At 31.3% G+C, this 20,383-nt stretch overlaps 3 protein-coding genes and 1 long non-coding RNA gene across 6 annotated transcripts; 1 reads left to right on the top strand and 3 right to left on the bottom strand.

Annotated features, from left to right (window-relative positions):
- Positions 1-747: 747 nt before the first annotated feature.
- On the top strand, positions 748-3,592 carry LOC106346826 (VAN3-binding protein). Its single transcript, XM_013786272.3, has 6 exons — positions 748-1,230; positions 2,132-2,525; positions 2,659-2,874; positions 2,957-3,006; positions 3,094-3,151; positions 3,232-3,592. The coding sequence occupies exons 1-6, from the start codon at positions 877-879 to the stop codon at positions 3,474-3,476; spliced, it is 1,317 nt and encodes a 438-aa protein (XP_013641726.2). The 5' UTR covers positions 748-876; the 3' UTR covers positions 3,477-3,592.
- LOC106346825 (probable pre-mRNA-splicing factor ATP-dependent RNA helicase DEAH8) lies at positions 3,025-6,696 on the bottom strand. The gene is made up of 2 exons (XM_013786271.3): positions 3,601-6,696; positions 3,025-3,450 (listed from the first exon to the last, which is right to left on the bottom strand). The coding sequence occupies exon 1, from the start codon at positions 6,519-6,521 to the stop codon at positions 3,816-3,818; it is 2,706 nt and encodes a 901-aa protein (XP_013641725.2). The 5' UTR covers positions 6,522-6,696; the 3' UTR covers positions 3,025-3,450; positions 3,601-3,815.
- A 3,022-nt stretch (positions 6,697-9,718) lies between these two features.
- Positions 9,719-12,182, bottom strand: LOC106346827. 3 transcript variants are annotated; one of them, XR_001270551.3, is made up of 7 exons: positions 12,001-12,182; positions 11,815-11,923; positions 11,608-11,743; positions 11,349-11,482; positions 10,994-11,261; positions 10,660-10,901; positions 9,719-10,584 (listed from the first exon to the last, which is right to left on the bottom strand). It is a non-coding gene; the product is annotated as an uncharacterized LOC106346827 (long non-coding RNA). The 3 variants fall into 3 exon arrangements; XR_001270550.3 differs by having other exon boundaries at positions 9,719-10,901; positions 12,001-12,181; XR_001270552.3 differs by lacking the exon at positions 11,815-11,923 and having other exon boundaries at positions 9,719-10,901; positions 12,001-12,136.
- Positions 12,183-17,289: 5,107 nt separating this feature from the next.
- On the bottom strand, positions 17,290-18,609 carry LOC106437380 (pheophorbidase). Its single transcript, XM_013878273.3, has 3 exons — positions 18,116-18,609; positions 17,840-17,965; positions 17,290-17,729 (listed from the first exon to the last, which is right to left on the bottom strand). Exons 1-3 carry the CDS (start codon positions 18,497-18,499, stop codon positions 17,448-17,450), a joined length of 792 nt encoding a protein of 263 aa, XP_013733727.1. The 5' UTR covers positions 18,500-18,609; the 3' UTR covers positions 17,290-17,447.
- Between the last annotated feature and the right edge of the window lie 1,774 nt (positions 18,610-20,383).

Here is a 20,383-nt window from a genome sequence, read left to right as displayed (position 1 = left end):
AAAATAGCACTTAGTTAACTACATAAAGCTATATTGAAAAGCTATAATATTATATTAATTTTTTTTTGTAAATAATATCTGTGTCCAAAATTAAACCAAACTTGAATTAAAATCATATCAATTAACTATACTAAAGAACTAATATAAATTTTGATTCTAATATAATATTTTTGGGGAAACTCTCTCAAAAAAACATTTTATACATGTTTGTCACCAAAATAGCCTTCAAAAAGATCAAAATAGTCTGTTTTATTTTAAAAATTTTAATATTTTTTTTTAAAAAATTTTGAAGCCCCACCGTCAAAAACTCTATCCATTTACTCTAAACTCTAAGTTTAGATTAGTCAATTTTAGACTATAAATTTATATTTACTTTTTAATAAAAATTCTTTTGATCATTTTTTTTTCTTGAAGACGATTTTGTGAAAGTAAACTAAAAAGACTATCTTAAAATTTTTTTTTATAAAAAATACGTAAAATTCAATATCCAATCGTCTAACTTTAGTTTCCATGTATAAAATATTTTTTTACTGGAGGGTGAATGGCTTATGGCAATTTAAAATTTGCCCTAACGCTTATTTCAATTTGTATTTTGAAATACAATTATTATTATTTTCTTAAGAAAAAAATAAAAGAAAATAAAATAAGCACAAGATCCACATCTTGAAATAAAACTTGCCTTGTCAGAATTGTTCTCTTTGACTCCTCCTAAGTGTAGCCCATCTATATAAACATCAACCATGGAACGTGTCAGTGTGTGCATATGATAATATATACAAGATATTGTCATCACGTACACAAAACACAATAAAAAAAAATAGATTCTACACAGTGTGCAAGTGATCAAATATCTCACAAAACAGAGATCTAATCCAAATGGATCAGGAGCGCACGTTAAACTTGTTTCCATATGGACTACAAGAAGTAGCAGAGGTCGAAGAAATCGAGGAAGACAACGATAACGAGAGCATGACTTTGTCGTCGGTGCCAGAAAATGAAACGTCGGAGTGTTCATCGTCTCCGGAGACGTATCCACCGATTCCTCCTCGGCCTAAAACTCCGAGAGAGCCGATGGAGTTTCTATGCAGATCATGGAGCAGTTCTACGTCTGAGATCTCTCTAGCTTTATCCTCTCAGAAATCTAATAAACAACTCAACAAAACCCATACACTTTCTGAGTTAGCCGGCGTCACTTCGCCGGCTCCGGCACCACTACCACCGCCTCTACGCGTAAGCCGTCTCTTGCTCCAATCTTCTATTTTTGTATGGCTACGTACGAATCCGTAAATAACTAATTATGATACTGTTCAAAATTAAAACTCTTGGAATTTCTCTTTTTTTCTTTCAAACACACTTTTAATTGTTCTTTTAAAAAAAACTTCCTCATTAGGACAACAAATCTTAACTTAAAAAGTTGTAACTAATTTTCACGTTTGTAAGCTTTTAATTAAATGAATGACATAGAAAATACCATTTTTAGTAGAAGATATCATAAAATACGAGAACGGTAAAAAAGTAATATGGATCTAATTGGTGACAAAAAAATGAAAAAGAATAATGCATTTTTTGTTATTCCTTTTTTATTTCACCATTTATAAAGAATAATTTTCTTTATTTATTTTATTTCTATTCCTTTTATTTTAGAAGAATATAGAACAAATTTATTTTTTTCAAAAATTGATGAGGAATAATTTTTCTTTCCATTCATATAATTTTATTCATTTGCATTTTTTTTCTATTCATTCTTAACGTTTCTCTGATGGTCACCAGTGAAACCCTATCTATACTCTACCTTTTAAATGTAAACTTATTTCATATAACATGTAACAAAACTACTTAAACTAAAAAAAGAATACTCTAGAAGGGTATATTCACTATTATTCAAACATATATTTTTTAAAAAAACTTATTAAATAAAATTTCTAATCTTATAATTTTAGGTGAGTCTTTAAAGTGGTTTAACTAAAATAATTTTAAATTCTCAAATCATCTAAAAACTTAACAGAAATCAAACGAAATACACCCCTTAGGTGTTATTATTTTATGGGCCATGATACATTACTAGGCCCAAACTCACCAAACTCTCCGATCTTTTAAAAAGCCCACGAGATTTAAACCGTGTTTTCAACAGACGGAAAAACCGGCGAGCGTGGTTCACGCGAGGCGAACAAGTGCCATCGGAAAATGGTTCCACCACCGAGATTTTGTCGGCGGGAAGGTTTCCAGCATAAGTAAGAGAGATAAATCTCGATATGAGAACGCTCATCTTCACACCGCCGTGTCCATCGCGTCTCTCGCGACGGCCATAGCCGCCGTAACCGCTTCGGGAAACCAAGACGGCGCCTTGATGGAGTCAAAGATGATCTCAGCGCTGGCCTCGGCATCTGAGCTGTTAGCTTCTCACTGCGTCGAATTAGCAGAGCTCTCCGGTGCCGGCCACGATCGCGTCGTCTCTGCTGTCCGATCCGCCGTCGATGTTCGAGGACCGGGAGATTTGCTGACTCTAACTGCTGCAGCCGCAACAGGTAAACTGATAACCGAATTCAAATGTTGTCGGAGATTCGTATGCGACAACTTCCAGTGCAGATTGAGTTGATCATCAGTTTGGTTTTTTGGTAATAAGATTTTATGTTTATGTTTTTTTGGGGGTGAATGTAGCGTTGAGAGGAGAAGCAGCTTTAAGGACAAGACTTCCAAAGGAAGCTAAGAACAATGCAGCTATAAGCCCTTGCGAAAGAGCTTTACCAGAGACTCATGATTGCTCTTCTGAGCTGGATTCCTCCAGCACAACCACTGAGGAACAGACGTCTGCACAGGGTGTAGACGAATCCGATTTGACCTGTAATGGAGAGCTAATGCAGTGCACACGAAATGGTAAAGAGATTATGTTGATCTTCTTCGATTTTTATATGCAAATAACTTACTTTGATTAACTGACTTATGGACTTTCTTTCAGGAGTTTTGCGGTGGAAGCATATGAAAGTGTACATCAACAAGAAATCTCAGGTTATACTCAATCGCAGCAAACAAACAAACAAACTTATATAATTATCAAAATTAGTTGACACTTTGGGTAATTTTCTCTTTGTACAGGTTGTAGTAGAAATCAAAAGCAAACACGTTAGAGGAGCCTTCTCCATGAAAAGCAAAGGTAGTTCACATCAGATAACTCTTCTTTCTCTCCATGGTCATGGTGCTCAATGCTTTACAATCTAAATCCAATGATCGCAGGTATTGTGAATGATGTATGCGAGACAGTCTCAGGCCTGCAAAGTGTAAAAGAAACAGAAAACGCAGAAGAAAAAGAGCTCTATTTTGGAATAAGCACAGGCAAAGGTCTAACGAAGTTCAAGTGCAAGAGCAAGGCTGATAAGCAGACATGGGTGGATAGTATCCGGAATCTTCTCCATCGAGTCACTGCTGTCGAGACTATTAACACTTCCCTTGAAACTACAAACATTGGGGATAGTACATAAGTCATATCTTGTGTTTAACGTTATTATGTGTAGTGTACTTTGTTTTTCATCTTCACTTTGTTTTAATTTCAGCTGTAAACATTTTTCTTATGAAATAATGAAGATGATTATAATAAGACCTCACCAAAGGAATGTCCAGGTTGGATTGACACAGCTTTTTCCCAGGTGAGTTTCTCCTGCCTTTCTCCACTTAATACTCATAAAAAAACTCACAAACATGTAACAGTAGTAAGTAGACATAAGAAACTGATAGTGTGACTAAACAATTAAGAATCTTAATGTATGTAAAAAGGAATACACTATCGCAATTATTTGAAACGAAAATACTAAGTTTAGATATTACCTCTTAGCTTTCTTGTTAGTATCAACCTTCCTCTTAGCTTTCTTGTTAGTATCAACCATCAACATGAGGGATCTTATGTTTCTGCTCTGACTCTTCTTTGTCCGAGTCCCTTCAATGTCTTTAAGCTTGTAGTAATGTGGAGCTATTTCAACAAGCCACTCAGGTTTCATCTCAGTTGTATGCCTCATATACTCCTTGGTAGTAAGTACTAGCTCATGATACACCAACCACTTCTTAGGCGACGCCCCAAACAACCCTGAGCTAGGATGCACATAAACCGTCTGAGGCTCCCTCACTCTTCTGTACGATCCATCCTTCTGCAACTTTGCGGAATGAGGAAAGAAACCCGCCAGTATCGCCTTCTTAACCGCGTCTAGATCCTCAGAGTTCGAAGTCAATTCCAGTCCAATCCTCTTTAAAAGCTCAGCAAGCTGTTCACGTATATCTCTAGCTCTCCTCATACTCTTGCTCTGGATGTAGTTCTCGTAGCACCATTGGCTCGAGTAGTTCATCTCCTTCCACGAGTTGTACACCCTCAACAAGGCAATGTGGTCGCCGGCGTTATCAGTGTAGAAACTCATCCGTGCATTGTCTGCGAGATACTGTTGGTTCCTGGTAGGTCTGTAAAAGATGGAGCTCCCTGTAGACAACATGGCGGCTATAGTGATGATCTCAGCCGAGCACTTGTACTTCTCCGAACCAACAATCATCTTTGACAGCATTGGATCAACGGGAAACTCAACCATCCTCTCTCCCAGCTTAGTAATATCACTTTTTCCATCCAAAGCGCCAAGAGCGTAGAGCAGCTCTAGAGCCTTCATTAGAGACTTCTCAGGTGGAGGATCCATGAAGTCGAAGTTGAAGACATCATCGATGCCAAGACTCTTCAAAGTAAGTACAACGCTTGCAAGGTTGGCTCTTTGCACTTCGGGTATCGTTGTGGGCTCCAAGTCCTTGACGTTGTACAGCCTGAAACACTTACCCGGACCGGTCCTTCCGGACCGGCCAGCTCGTTGCTCTGCGGAAGCTTTTGAGATGGGTGTTTCGAGAAGTGATTCCATTCCGGTTTTTGGGTTGTATGAGTTGATCTTGCAGTACCCTGGATCAACCACGTATCTAATCCCTTCAATGGTTAACGATGTTTCTGCAATATTAGTCGCTAGGACAACTTTCCGTGTCCCTTTAGGAGCCGGATCAAACACTTTTGCTTGTAGTTCGGTCGGGAGATTTGAGTAGATGGGGCAGATAATGATCTCAGAGCTCTTTGAGCCCAAATCTTTCATCATTTCCTTCAACTTCGTCTCAGCTGTTTCAATCTCTTCTTGACCTGTGAGGAAAACCAAAACGTCTCCAAGCGGCTCCCTCTGATGAATCTGGAACACAGTGCGCACCGCAGTCTCCAAGCGGTCAGGTTCAGGACATCTCTGGAAGAGCTTCTCAACTGGATACCTTCTCCCCGGGATCATGTAGATCCTAGCCGAATCGAAATACTCAGAGAACTTTTTAGCTTCAAGCGTTGCGCTGGAGATGATCAGCCTCAGGTCAGGCCTAGCCTTTGCTAAATCCTTCACTAATCCAAAGAGAATATCAGTGGACAACGTTCTTTCGTGAGCCTCGTCAACTATGATGACGCTGTAGCTATCGAGTTTCGGTTCTATGAGAAGCTCTCGCAACAGCATCCCATCAGTCATGTACTTGATAACTGTCTTCTCCGAAGTACAGTCTTCGAATCTAATTGAGTATCCAACCTCACGTCCGAGCTTTACACCTAACTCTTGAGCCACTCTGGAAGCAACGCTCATTGCAGCAACCCTCCGGGGCTGAGTGCAACCGATCTTTCCACGCTTAGTGTAGCCAGCTTCTTGAAGATACTGCGGTATCTGCGTTGTCTTGCCCGACCCTGTCTCCCCAACAATCACAAGAACCTGATTCTCTTCAACGAGTTTCAGCAACTCATCTCTGTAGGCATATATAGGAAGCATCTTCCTATCATCTTTAGCAACTCTTCTCTCATCATAACCTCTGTCTTTCTCAGCTTCCACAGATGTCTCAACGAAGCTTGTAACCTCGTCAAACACAAACTCATACCCATCACAAACTTGCTTCTTATCCTTCGAACCAAACCTAACCGTCGCCTTCTGAGCCTGATGATCCTCCCAAGCTTCTTTCTCCCTCGTCACCTCACCATACCGTTGCCTCGCCACAGCAAACCTCTTCCTCTGATCAACACCACCTTCTTGATCATAAGCATCTGGAATCTTATAATAACCAACATCATCCCACGTTGTGTTCAAGAGCTTATACAGTTCCTTCTTGTACCTAAACTCAATTTCTTCCTTCTCGGTGAGCTTCACGCCTTCGAACCGCGAAAGCTCGAACTCTACCTGTTCCTTAAACTCCTCCACCTTCTTGTTCTCCCTCTTTTTCAGATACTCTCGTCTCGATTCTTCCCTTAGCCTCGCTATCTCGTAGTTCCCTAAAACCCTACCGTCTTCTTCTTCATCTTCGTCGTCTTTCTCTGATACTTCTCTGCTTCTCTTCCTAAAACTTTTCTTAGCGATACTCAACTTGAATTTCACAGAGACGGAACGGAGAGATGGTTTCTCCTCCGAGACAGACCTATCTACAGTTTCTTCTATTACGTCTAGATCCATATCCACAACCGATGATGATCGTACCTGAACTTTCGAATGCATCTCCATATCGTTGATCGCCCCGGAATCGAAGAATGGAATTGTAAGGGAGATTGTGAGATCGCAAACCCTAATTCTCGATTTTGTCTCCGAATTGTTTGTTAACCAAAAAAGAGAGGCGAGTCCCTCCTATATGTATAGGTCTCGTATGAACGCTATCTCAATGGGAATTTCCTTTTTCTCCCCCGTTTTTTCCTTTTCTTTATAAGAATTACTAGTGGTTTGCCTGGCGCAGGGCGGTTGTCCTTTGTTGTAATTTGGATTTTCTTGATGTAGCATATTTTGATTAATAGATGGTATTTTGAAAGTTTTTGTTAATATGTTAGATGATGAAGGAATATTTAGATCCATGGTGTTGTAAATGGTTTTATGGTTTAAGTAGTGTAGATAGATTGTAAGAAAGTTGTGAATTCTATAAAATAGTCCCGACATTTGTAGTTTAATTTTAGAAAGTAATCTTAATTTTTTCGTGTGACATGTATTATTTGACTTTATTTATGTTATTTGCTTTTATATAATCAAATAGTAGTGTGAATGAAAAATAATTATTAATGATGATAAATTATTAATGATTTTGTTTGGAAATGGAAAACCAAAGTAGAAAATACTACACAAATGAAATTGGAAATTAAGACATGATATTTCATGTTATTAATCATATCGAGGATGGAATCATAGATTACTTTTCCAACATATTGGACAGCTTTTTTTTTGTACGAAGTCATTGATCAATGCATATAAAATAGAAATTATGGCCGCAAGTAAGAGAGCAAAGTTTGTTTCTATAATTGTAATTTCCGAAGCATACAGTGCATATATCGTTCTCCTCTTATGTAGTTGGAGCCCTATTTGTTTCTTCTAGATCTGTGATGATAAGATTGACGTCAAGTCTTGCAGTCATATTTTAATTGTAGTCTGAGATGGTAAGAATAACTTGAAGATCATTAGTTATGGTATTGTAGTTGTTTGGTAGTTTATTCATCACATATTCAGTAGTCTCTTAAATAAGCAAGGTTGAGTCGGAGTGGTGAATATGATGGTATTGTTAGCATGAATTCCATGTACTCAGTTGTTGAGTCTTTTAAATTACTTTGATTGGTTATGATAGATGGTAGCTGAAAATCAATGATGAATTGTTGTGCGTTGGATCTGTAGTGTGGATGTAAATTTGTAGTGTTTACGGTGGATTTTCTCATGTAGACTTTTCATCTCTACGTGACTCACCTAGTCAACTTGTTTTCTATTTGTGTAATTTAACTATGAACATTTATTAGTAGTTCGATTAATTTGGAAATCTACTATTGTAGTTGGTATTTGTTTCAAGGCGGTTGCCTTAAAAAAAAGATATTATTGCATCATGAGAATCATAGAAATTATCTTATGATGGATATGTGCAGGTTTCTAGTTGGCCTATAATGTAATAATGTTAGGTGGTATTTTTCATATTAAAAAATGTTAGTTATGTGTTTGACAAAGTGAACATATACAAATAGCTATGGTAGTGGATAGGACTGGGTAGAAAATCTGAATTCGAAGAACGAAACAGAATTCGATCAAGAAAATAGTACCAAACTCTAACAAAAATTGATTGAAAATCCGAACGGATTCAAAATCTTGGTATCTAAAAAACTAAAACCAAACTGATCCGAACCTGAATGTATCTGAAATAAATTTATATACCTAATATCTTAATTAATTTATGAATTAATATATTAAACATCAAAAATATATAAGACGTTTTGAAGTTGTTCAAAATATTTGAAAGTATATACAAACAGTCAAAAGTAAATATCTGAAATAGCTAAAAAATACTCAGAACATCAAAAATACTAAAAATATATATTGATTTTCTATCTAAATATTCAAGCCAAACCAATTTATATGTTAAATTTATGTATCATGGCATTTTAATATTCAAATTTTTATTTAATATAATATTTTATTTTAGATTTTGAAAAAATTAAATTTTAAAATGAATTTAATTTTTTAAATTAATTCAAATGGGTATCATAACCCTAACCGAACCTGCAAAGATATGAATCTACACTGAACAAAATTTATAGATATCCGTAGGGTGGGCATTCGGATACCCATTCAGGTTCGGTTCATGTCTATTAGGATTTTGGATTTTTTGGGGTCAAAGATTTCAGCCTCATTCATGTATTTCTAAATTTTGGTTCGGGTTCATTTCAGATCTTTGCGGTTTCGGTTCGGGTTCGGATAACCCATTTAAATGATTTTTAAAATTTTAAAATTTTAAAATTCATTATATACTTTAAATTTCTCAAAATTTATAAGTAAAATAATGTATTGCATATAAATTTGAATATGTCAAAATACCTAAACTTAACATATAAATTAGTTTCGTTTGAATATTTTAATAGAGAATCAATATATATTTCAAGTATTTTAGACAACTTAAAAACATCTTATAATTTTTGGATGGTTTTTTTAATATATATTAAATCTAAAAATAGCTAATATATTTAGGTATATAAATCTATTTTGGATACATTCGGGTACCCGGAATACTTTGGTTCGGATTGGGTTTGGTTTTGGTTCTCCAGATACCAAATTTTTTTACCTGGTTTAAAATTAATCAATATTTTTAAATTTTTAAATTTTTATTTACAACGTTATATTTACATTATTATAAAATATTTTACAGCATTACAAAAATGTCAGAAAAATAATATCATAGCACGACTCAAATGTTTTTAAGGTATTTGTAAAGTTTAAAATTCATGGTCGGGTTTGGTTTTGGTTCTCTAGATACCAAATTTTGGTTTGGGTTCGCTGCTATTTCTACGGATCGGGTTCGGTTCGGTTCTTCGGATTCGGTTTTTTTTCCCAACCCTAAATATCCGAATTGAGCTGAATTCATTACCCTAAAACATAAAACTCGAAAATATCCAAACCAAACCCGAATAAATACCCGAATGCTCACTTTCTACTCTATGTAGTGTAAGATAATGTTTTTTTTTGGTTGAGAGCATGAAGGGGCTAACTTATCGATGCATTATTTGAAGATATAAAGCATGTATAAGAGTCCATAAACATTTTTATGAAGATCTATAAATATTTTACAAAAGTTGATAAATCATTTGTAAAGTTCAAAATTCATTTACAAACTAATCTGAGATTCATACTATTTTGTAAAGTTTTGAAAAGTACCTTTCTAAATCATTTATATGTCGATGACAAAAAAAAAAAAATCACTTATATGTCATAAATCCTTATAAAATTACAAAGTAGTGAACACAACTTTGTTTTATTCTATCTGATTGCATTAGCCTAAATAAATATTCTATTTGTTTCATGACTCTTCCTCTCCCGAAGGCTTCAGTGACCACATTGTAGTTGACTATGGTCCATCAATCCATCACGGCACTTATTTCCCTTTCCACCTCAACTAACTAACTTTATATTGCAGAGACTCCTGTCTTCGCTTCCCCTGACTCTTCTTTAACCTTTTTGAGCTTCTCTCGAGCAGCTAAAGCAAGTGACTTTTCTTCCTCTGCTTCTGTGTTAAGTTCTTGCTTCTTCTTGGCTATTTATGTGCATCTCTCCTCTCTTGCTTCTTCGCTGTTTCTCTGAACTCATATAGCTTCTATATGTTGGGTTTCAAAGAGATATTTCTTCTCTCGGTCATGCAATGATCCGACGATGATCTTCAATGTTTTCACCTCAGAAATTGCTTTCTCAATTTGACTTAACTTCTATAAGTTAGAGACCATTTCTCTCTTCTCTTACATTTCCTAGCTCAGAAACTGTTGACAGATGTCTCGCTTAGCCACATCAAGCCGTGCTTTGGCTGCAACACTTGACACAGCAGCTATCTCTTGCTCCATTTCCTGCACTCTCAGCTTCGCAAGATGAGAGTCTTGTGTCGCTTGTTCTTTCTCGGCCAATGCTAGTTCCAGTTTTAGCTCTGCAATGACACTCCGTGTTATATCAAGCTCCATCGCGACCTGCTGTTGCGGCTCTTACGCTATAACCGCCTGTTTCTAGTACTCATACTGTGCATATCCTATTGTATCTTCTGAAGCTCTTGATCCACCGTCTGATGTCCCTGTAAACAATTATATATTCATATTAACTCAAGACTTAAGTATAATGAACAAAAAGAACCAAGAGCATGTGGTACAATGTTTTTTTTGTGAGTGAGTAGAAGGCTCAGCCATGTGGGTGAACGACATGGATGGAGTTCCACCTTGGAAAAAAATTGCAAAAAGTACGAGCTTTGTTTTACACATATGCGTCAGAACAAAACGCGACGACGAACTTAACAAATTTCGTAACAGCCTAATCCATGTGGCTCGTGAGAGAAGCCCCTGCGATTGGACCAAATCCAGAAACTATGTTCAGAACACCAAGAGGAAGACCTGCCTATCATACATTTCAAGAAACATTGTTACTTAAGCCATTTATTTAAGTAGAAACAATGGTAATAAGTAGAAGGTGAAAGTAACATTGATTACTTCAAGGAAAAGGTTGCTGACATAAAAAGCAGTGAGAGGAGTTTGTTCGGCGGTTTTGAGGACAGTTGTGTTACCATAGGCAAGAGCAGGATCAACTTTCCAAGCAAACATCAGAAGCGGAAGCTTACCAACAAAAGCAAGAAACTTTGATAATATTCTAACGATTTTGATGTGGTATGCCAGTATAGTAGCGAAACAATATCTGGCAAGCATTGGAATCTCTGGTTTTTGACTTGTTCATAAGTCTTCCCATTATCCTTGAACTTTCCTGAAAACCAAACCAAGATCAGTCCATATCTCAAATTAAATTTCATAACTTTCAAGATTCAAAAACAATATATATATAATATTATACATAAGCGGTCATCTTAGGTCAAAATCCTTCATCAATGGTCTTCCTTGTAGTTTTCACCGCCCAAATGACATCTTCAGCATTGCCTTCAGCTACGTTCGCATTGACTTCCCGGTACGTGGCGGGGAACATCTTACCTAAACCCCCAATTCAAAAACCAAACATTAGTTCTCATGGAACTTGAATCTCAAGAGTCAAACTTTTCCTTTGTTATTCCTCTGTTTCTGAACAGAGCATTTTCAAAAATGAAAACTTTACTCACCAAAAGCAGTCTCTACGAAGTTCCCATTGATGAGAGCTGTGTGTAAGAAACTTGAACTGACATGCTTATGATTTCTTCAGCTGTAGAGGAGGTTTGATTCTCCGTACGATCTTACTTCCATTATAACAGTTTTGCCCTGTAAACCGAAACATTTTAATACATCATAGCCACAGATTCATACATCAAAGAATCTAACTTTCGGTATACCTTAAAACGACGAATCTCTGAGAAATTTCTAGAATCAAAACAGTAATATCAAAGAAGAGGACGACACATCATGAAACCATTGAAATCATTCTAGGCTTAGTTCCATGCGCTGATAGAGAATCATTTAGAAATCAGCATGTAGTAGATTTAGTTGGAATTGAAAGACATAAAGGTTTAAAGGAAAACCTTTATGGTGAAATCTATTGAGAGACGTTATCAGGGTGGTTTCACGAAGGTGAAACGTCTCGTATGTCATCAGACGAAGAAGATGAGATCTAAGGCAAACCGTGTATGAGCTTTGAAGCTGACAGACCAGTTTATTAGATTAAAGCCCAATACACGACAAAGAAGTAATGAGACGATGAGTATCGTTGAGAGGACACGTGTCCAATTTTAGGGATATGAGTGCTGAGGTGGATGATTGTGGAGAGACTATTGTCTACTTTATTATTATAGATAGATAGATTATTATAAATGAGAAAAGTCAAGTATTATACGTGATAAACAAGAAAAACACGTGTCCTATCTTCTTTATCTTATATATTAAAATAGAAGTCACAATCTTGATTCATGTGTGATTTTTTAAAAAATAGACCTAATGGACCTATTCATAGAAATTCATACTATATTTTAATTCAGATTAATAATAAATATAATTTTTAAAATACTTTAATCGTAGTTTCTTTTGATATCTTTTCATTTTAAATATAAATATATTTATTTTAAAATTCTAACAAATCTGTTTAAAAATATTTTTACAAGATCTTCATTTTTGAAATTATATTTAAATATTTTCACTAATTTCAAAATTAGTTTAAAATATTATTATACATTAATATATTCAGTTATATAAAATGAAAAATAAATAAAATCTATAATATTTTAGTTATTATATAATCATAATCAATCATATTAAATTAAAATTATTATATTGAGCTAAATATAATAAAATTGTATTAAATTTAAATATTTTATTTTCACAATTATAAAATATTTATGTTCAAAAATAAAATCTAATATGTTGGTAAGATGGGTTAACATTATCAAACTATATAATACATGTATAAAAATTAACATGTATTTCTTTAAAGTTAATAATATAAAATCTTTGTAACTACTTTAATCATAATATATTTTCATTTTAAATATAATATATATTTATATATTATATTTTAAAAATTCTAATAAATCTGTGTAATGTTTAAACAATAACTTAATGTATTTTAAGTTATCGTTTAGAAATGAAAATAAATAAATCATATCCTATTTTGTCTACTTTTATAGTCATGATCATGTTAAAATATAATTATTACTAAAATAAATATGATAAAATTATATTCAATTGATAAATTTATAAATTTTATTTTCATAAATATAAACTATTTATTTAAAATATAATATGATGATAGAACGGCTTAAAATTAACAAACTATATAATACATGTCTAAAAATTAACATATCTTACACTTTTATATATACAATAATAAATTATCTAAAATAAATAAGCATAAAAATATTGGTAAAAAGAAATCCAGTTTTGAAATACGGGTCAGAATTTAGCATAAATTAAATACAAAATATTTTTTAAATATATTTTCTCATGAATATATTAATTTGCTTAATAATTAAATGCAAATACAATAAGATAAATATATAATAAGAAGTGGCGGCAAATACATAAGGTTTAAGCAATTAATTAATTATAACATGTAAATTATAAAATTATTGTATTTGAAATAGTTACATAAATATTTAAGTATATGATTAACATTAAAAATATATACCACTTATGTTCTAAAACAATAATTTATGTATAGAAAAGTAAAAACAAACACCCGTGCGGTTGCACGGGTCAAAATCTAGTTGCTTTTAAATTGAGATAATGCTCTTAAGAGCAGCCCAAGATTGTATATTTTATTTGTAACATTTTCCGAGTTTCTAAATGCAAGATTTTTTAAAATAACTAGATTTTTTAACCGCGCTACGCGCGGATAAGATATTATATGTATTTTTCAATTCTAAAAAAATAATGTGTAATATTGTATTGCATTATTTAAAAAATATAAAATAAAACTACATAACATAAATATATTTTTTAAATTTTCTTTGTGGAAATCATTATATTGTTTGATTGTTGTACTTGATTCACATATTTGCATAGATATTTGTAATAGATAAATAACTATATTTTTATTACCAGTAAATAATATATATTTATTATATAATATAATAAAAATGAAATTATTTACTTTTTAAATAAACTTGTCTCATATTGGGGACTCGGTTATAGATATATCATATTCGAATGAGACATTTTTACAGTTATCAATCTTCTTAATAGTCAAGAAACAAATCTAAATATAAAAATAATATATCATACGATCTCTTTGTGGAATAACTGCTATGAATAAATGAATTTATGCATTAAAAAGGACTGAAAATGGATGTGCAGATATGTTATCTAAGTCAGCTTTACAAAGTATTATTCATAGTTCATATATCATTTATGTACATCCTTTTTTTGTCCATCATGTCTTAAACATCTTGAAATAACTGATGCTAATTATTAATAAACTTTTGGCTGGCAAAAAAAAAAATTAAATTTGTCTAATTATCGCTTATTTTGTCTAACTGATATATGTATTTCTCAATTCTAAAAAAATAATGTATAATATTGTATTATATTATTTAAAGAATATAAATAAGACTACATAACATAAATATATTTTTTAAATTTTCTTTGTGAAAATCATTATGTTGTTTGATTGTTGTACTTGATTCACATATTTGCATAAATATTTGTGATAGATAAATAACTATATTTTTATTATCAGTACATAATATATATTTATTGTATAATATAAGAAAATGAAATTATTTACTTGTTAAACAAACTTGTCTCATGTTGGAGATTCGATTATAGACATATCATATTCGAAGTAGACATTTTTACAGTTATCAATCTTCTTAACAGTCAAGAAACAAATTTGAATATCAAAACAATATCTCATACGATCTCTTTGTGATATAACTGCTTTGAAAAAATTGAATTAAGGCATCAAAAAGGACTGAAAATAGATGTGCAGATGTGTTATCTAAGTGAGCTTTACAAAGTACTAATCATAGTTCATATATCATTTATGTTCATCCTATTTTTTGTTCATCATTTCTTAAACATCTTGAAATAACTGATGCTAATTAATAATAAACTTTTGGCTGGTAAAAAAAAATCAAATATGTCTAATTATCGCTTAAATATTTTATTCATAGTATCTAAGAAGCTTTCAAGTGATATCATAGTTTAATTTTTATTATTTTTTTTGTTAATTTTTAGAGTTTTTTGTATTTAAGATTTTTTTCCATATTAAGCTTCTATTTCTTTCACATAATTGATATATATATATACATGTCATAAAAATTACCATCAAATCAGTTTTACGTATTTATTATTTTGTTTTTAATGAAAATACATTTTTTAAATAATTTAATTTAAAATAAATTATATATTAATTTTTTGTATTCTAACAATTTGATTGATTTATGGGAAATTGCCACAAATACCACATTCATAGTACCACTTTTCATGTTTACACTAACCACTTTTACCCTCACTTTTAATGAAGGGTAAAATACAATTATACCCTTAGGGTTAACTAATCTAGACTTAGGGTTTAGAGTTGAGGAGTGGGGTAGGGTTTTTGGAATGTGAAATTTATGATTCTAATAAATATATAAATACTTAAAAAATATAAAAAAAATAGTTTCAAACATAATTTTCGTTTTTCAAAAGAAATTTGAAAAAAATTAAAAAAAAATTCGAAAAAAAATTTGAAAAAAAGTTTTATAAAAAAATTCGAATTTGAAAAAGTATATTTCGAAAAATAAAAAAAAATTAATTTTTTTTTTTTTTTTATTTTTTATTTTTTATTTTTTATTTTTTATTTTTTTATTTTTTTTTTTTTTTCTATTTTTATTTTTTATTTTTTATTTTTTATTTTTTATTTTTTATTTTTTATTTTTTATTTTTTATTTTTTATTTTTTTTTTTTTATTTTTTATTTTTTATTTTTTATTTTTTATTTTTTATTTTTTATTTTTTATTTTTTATTTTTATTTTTATTTTTTATTTTTTATTTTTTATTTTTTATTTTTTATTTTTTATTTAAATAATACTTTATTATATATATAAATAACAAGGACATAAGAGTCTTTTGTCACTTAATGAAGAAGGTATTTTTGAAAATGTCTCATTAGTGATGGTAAAAATGAAAAGTGGTAGCATAAAAGTGGTAAACATGTAATTTCCCCTTAATTAATTTGCTTTGGTGGATAACTTAAAAAGTTTTCATATGAATCAGGAAAAACAAGCTTATGTTGTTATATTATATTTATTTGTGTATATAGAATTTATATATAATGCTAGTGTAATAAAGAAAGAACATTATTTTTTTTGTAACTTCAAAAGGATACATTATTACAATTTGAAATTAATCAAAATTGAATAAAATGGTAATTAAATATTTGTAAATCTAATTGTTTTTTTTTTATCTTGATTAGTTGGATTCTCATGAAAAGAAATCGATAGGTCAAACAAATGTTTCAAAATTTGTTGTGTTATTGTTTTGTCTATAAATTAATAAATTAATTGAATTGATATATTTAATTATTTTACCGTTAAATAATATTTTATAAAAACATTAGAGAACTATATATGTTTTGAGTTGTTTTGTCAAAATTGTTCAAAAATCTATGCTTTTTCATATTTATCACGAAAATTTATATGTTAAACTTATTTTTACAAAATTCTTAACTTTGTCACGAAAACAAATATCTATGTTTTTTTCATATTTGTCAATGTTCTCACACTTTCAAAGAATATATTAGCTTAGTCACTTACTAATTTGTTTTTACAAAACAAAGTATCGGAGTTTTGAAAGTTGAATTCATATTATTGTAATTGTATATAAGAGTTTGTGATTACATACTTAGTGATTCTTGTATATGTGTCCAAGAATGTTTCAATAGCTTAGTGGTAATTGTCCTATATTTATGTCATACTAACCCGGGTTCGATCCTTTCCTTCCCAATGTTTTTTTCATTTTTTACGAAAAAAAATGAGATGACGTGGCAGTTTCGGACTCTCTGATTGGTTGATTTTTCTATCCTACATGGACACCCTCTCCATGGCTTATATCCCCTTTTAGTATTGTATATGATTTTTGATGTTTTAAAATATAGAATATGTTTTTTTAGTAAAAACTGTGTAACTTATTACATTTATATTTTTTTTTCATAATTAGTTGAATATTTAATGATATTTTAGGTCAAAATAATTTTTTTAATATATGTGCTTTTATCTGCAACATCATATATTTTAGAAAAATGGGAGTAATATATATGCTCATTTTAAAACCAAATGAACAGTAATTAGTAAAATTAAAGATAAATTTTACTTAGAGCAAAAGTGTAATCGAAATAACAAACAATATACAGATATAATTCATAATCGGGTATCAGTCACCTTTCAGTAAATATTCCTCAAATCATCCATACCATCAAATCAACAATAATTAAGAATGTTTGATATAATGTACCGAGGATGAGATATGGTCAAACCAGGAATGAAGTTTTGAGTTATAGTTGAAGAAAAGATACAGCACGGACAAGATAAGCGAATAAGGTAGTTGGGACAGAGAAGAAAGCAGAATGGTCACTCTCCTCCAAGATATACAACTGAGATGGTGGCCACTTCTCCACCACACGGTCTTGGCGTAGAGGATCAAATAGATTATCCTTAGCAGTCTTGATGTAAACGCGAGGAACTTTCTCCGCTTCAGGGTTTGGAGCCAGCTTATCAGCACCGTTCAAAGCCCTAAGTGGAGCTGGTCGCAACAGCTTACATGCCAACGTTACGTCCTACCAACAAGGCAACAAGCATATATATAATGGCATCCCATTAAGATCATCCCATTAATTATAATAATAGTTGTACTGAAACATTATTGTGAAGTAACTAAGAGAGTAACCTCAAGAGGGCTTTGGCTATAGTAATAATGACGTCTAAACTCCTCCTTCATCAACATGCCAGTGGGTGGCTTATCAGCGCCTTCACCGTATATGAGCTCCCATATGTCTTCTTCTCCAACAGTCATCTTTAACATATTCACAATAGTTCATCACCAATAGTCAATAGATATTAATTAGATGTCACATTAAAACAATTTAGCAGTGAGTGTAAATGTCTTTCAATACATTAGTTTAAATTATAACAGAGATATAAGTTCGAGAAAGAAGTCACTCACGGCTGAGTCATGAGGAGAAGAGGTGGATCCGGGTTGAACCATGTCAGCCGCGAGGTAAACGACCATGGAGATTTTGTCTGTGAACTTGCATAGAGCTTCAGTGACACTTCCTCCGCCGATGCTATGTCCCACGAGTATGATCTTGTGGTGAGGAGGGAGATCTGACAGGAGAGAGAAGAGAGGACGGTTATACTGGTCGAAGTCGACGACGGTGTTAGAGTCGGTGAGGTTGATGCCAGCTCCGGTGAGGTCGACAGAGGTGGCTTTGAAACCGGCGGCGGCAAGAAGAGTGGTCAGTTTATACCAACACCAAGCACCGTGGCTGGCGCCATGAACAAATACAAAGTGAACTACGGAGTCCTCACCACCGTCTCCTCCTCCCATCGCACTCGTGTCTCTTTCTGATCTATACGTCTAGAGTTAACTCTAATATCCACCTGGTTTTAACACAAAACTGAATGCGGTTTGTCCACACTTTGTAGATAACGGTTACAACTCAACTACCATCTTAATATTATTCACACTATAATTTGCATTCCAAATAATGCCAAGAAAAAACTACTGACTATGGAAAAGACATGGAAACAACCAATACACCACACACACACACACAACAAAAAACAAAAGAAAGACGTGAACGTAACTGCCTCTGGTCACGTCTCAGAAAGAATATGTCTGTCTATTCTAGGATTTCTTGAAAAAGACCTACCTACAAAGCAGTTTTTAAATAATTGATTATACTGATAAAAAACGATTACTCTCTCGTTATAATTTTTCACAAATATTAATATATATTATATTAAATTTTGATTATAAATATATTATTCTTTGTGACTAATTATTTTGTTTAGTTACAAACATGTCTTTCAAATAAATATAACTAATTTTAAAAATTTATCAATCTTTGTATAACACGTATATATATTTTAGGGCAATTGTCAATAATAGCACCTTTTGAGTTTTTGTCTCAAAAATGATACTAGAGGAAGAAAGTCACCAAAATGACATTTATTAAAGGGTAAAATATCCTAATAATATTGGCTTAAAATTAAATAAACAAACAAAAATAAATAAAAATAAATAAAATAAAAATAAAAAAATGAAAAAAGAAATTTTTTTTATAGTTTCAAATTATATGTTTTCAGATTCGAAATTTTTTATAATCTTTTTTTGAATTTTTTTTCGAATTTTTTTATTTATTTTTTCAAATTTTCTTTTTATAATTCAAAAATACTTTTTGAAACTGTTTTTAAAATTTTTTTTTTAATTTTTTAGTATTTATTTTTTATTTTATAAAATTTTAAACTTCAATTCCAAAACCCTACCCCTTAACTCTAAACCTTAGGTTTGGATTAATTAATTCAAAGGATATAAGTGTATATTTATATCTTTAATAAAACATATTTTTGTAACTTTGAACCTTTAGTGTTAGTTTGGGAGCAAAAACTTGGTTTGGTGTTATTCTAGTTTTTTTCTCTATATTTTAATTAAAAACAAAAACACAGTCCAATTAAGGAAAGGAGAGAGAGAAAATTAACTAAATAGTAAACATATATATATATATATATATATATATATAGTATTTATTATTTATGATGTTGGGCCGTAATGTAAAGGCCCATTATAAGCAATGAGAAATAGGAAAACAAAAATTGGTTCACTTGACCATTCTCACCGGAGAGAAGTCTAGGTGATGATTGTTTCAGTAGTTTTTAGTTTTAGTTTTTGGTTTTTAGATTTTAGTTTTTGGTTTTTAGATTTTAGTTTTTAGTTTTCAGCTTTTGGTTTTTCGTTTTTGGTTTTTAGATTTTGATTTTGGTTTTTGGTTTTGCAGTATTTTTTTATCTTTTAAAAATTAATTAATACTTTACTTTGAAATAATACAACAAAATAGAAATAAATATTAATATTTACAATTAAAATTATCAAAATCTTGTGATAATTATTTTAAAATAAAATACAATATCATATTTTAATTATTATAGTTTTATAAAAAAATATATTATAATAAAATATTTATCATAAAATTTATATAAATTGCAAAAAAATAAAAATATTTAAAAGTTTGAAACTACTTAGAAATTTTTATTATATAAATAGAAATAGTTTTTCTTAAATATTATAAATTATATAAAAATAAAAATACTTAAAATTTTGAAACTAATTATAAAATTTCTCATATAAATTATTTATGTTTTCTTAAAATTGAATGGCTATTTTTATTTTTCATGACTAATACAATATATTGTATTACTAAAACATATTTAT

Source organism: Brassica napus, chromosome A1, assembly GCF_020379485.1.
Source record: "Brassica napus cultivar Da-Ae chromosome A1, Da-Ae, whole genome shotgun sequence".
Classification (NCBI taxonomy): Eukaryota; Viridiplantae; Streptophyta; class Magnoliopsida; order Brassicales; family Brassicaceae; genus Brassica; species Brassica napus.
The sequence above is the reverse complement of the archived record's forward strand: the minus strand, read 5'-3'. Positions and strand labels throughout refer to the sequence as shown.

Excerpts from the sequence above, each read along its gene's own strand:
- LOC106346826 (XM_013786272.3), top strand. The coding sequence starts at position 877 with ATGGATCAGGAGCGCACGTTAAACTTGTTTCCATATGGACTACAAGAA. Across the intron at positions 2,875-2,956 it reads AATGCAGTGCACACGAAATG|GAGTTTTGCGGTGGAAGCAT; the intron begins GTAAAGAGATTA and ends ACTTTCTTTCAG. Across the intron at positions 3,007-3,093 it reads ACATCAACAAGAAATCTCAG|GTTGTAGTAGAAATCAAAAG; the intron begins GTTATACTCAAT and ends CTCTTTGTACAG.
- LOC106346825 (XM_013786271.3), bottom strand. The coding sequence starts at position 6,521 with ATGGAGATGCATTCGAAAGTTCAGGTACGATCATCATCGGTTGTGGAT.
- LOC106437380 (XM_013878273.3), bottom strand. The coding sequence starts at position 18,499 with ATGGGAGGAGGAGACGGTGGTGAGGACTCCGTAGTTCACTTTGTATTT. Across the intron at positions 17,966-18,115 it reads CTTCTCCTCATGACTCAGCC|ATGACTGTTGGAGAAGAAGA; the intron begins GTGAGTGACTTC and ends AATATGTTAAAG. Across the intron at positions 17,730-17,839 it reads ATAGCCAAAGCCCTCTTGAG|GACGTAACGTTGGCATGTAA; the intron begins GTTACTCTCTTA and ends CCTTGTTGGTAG.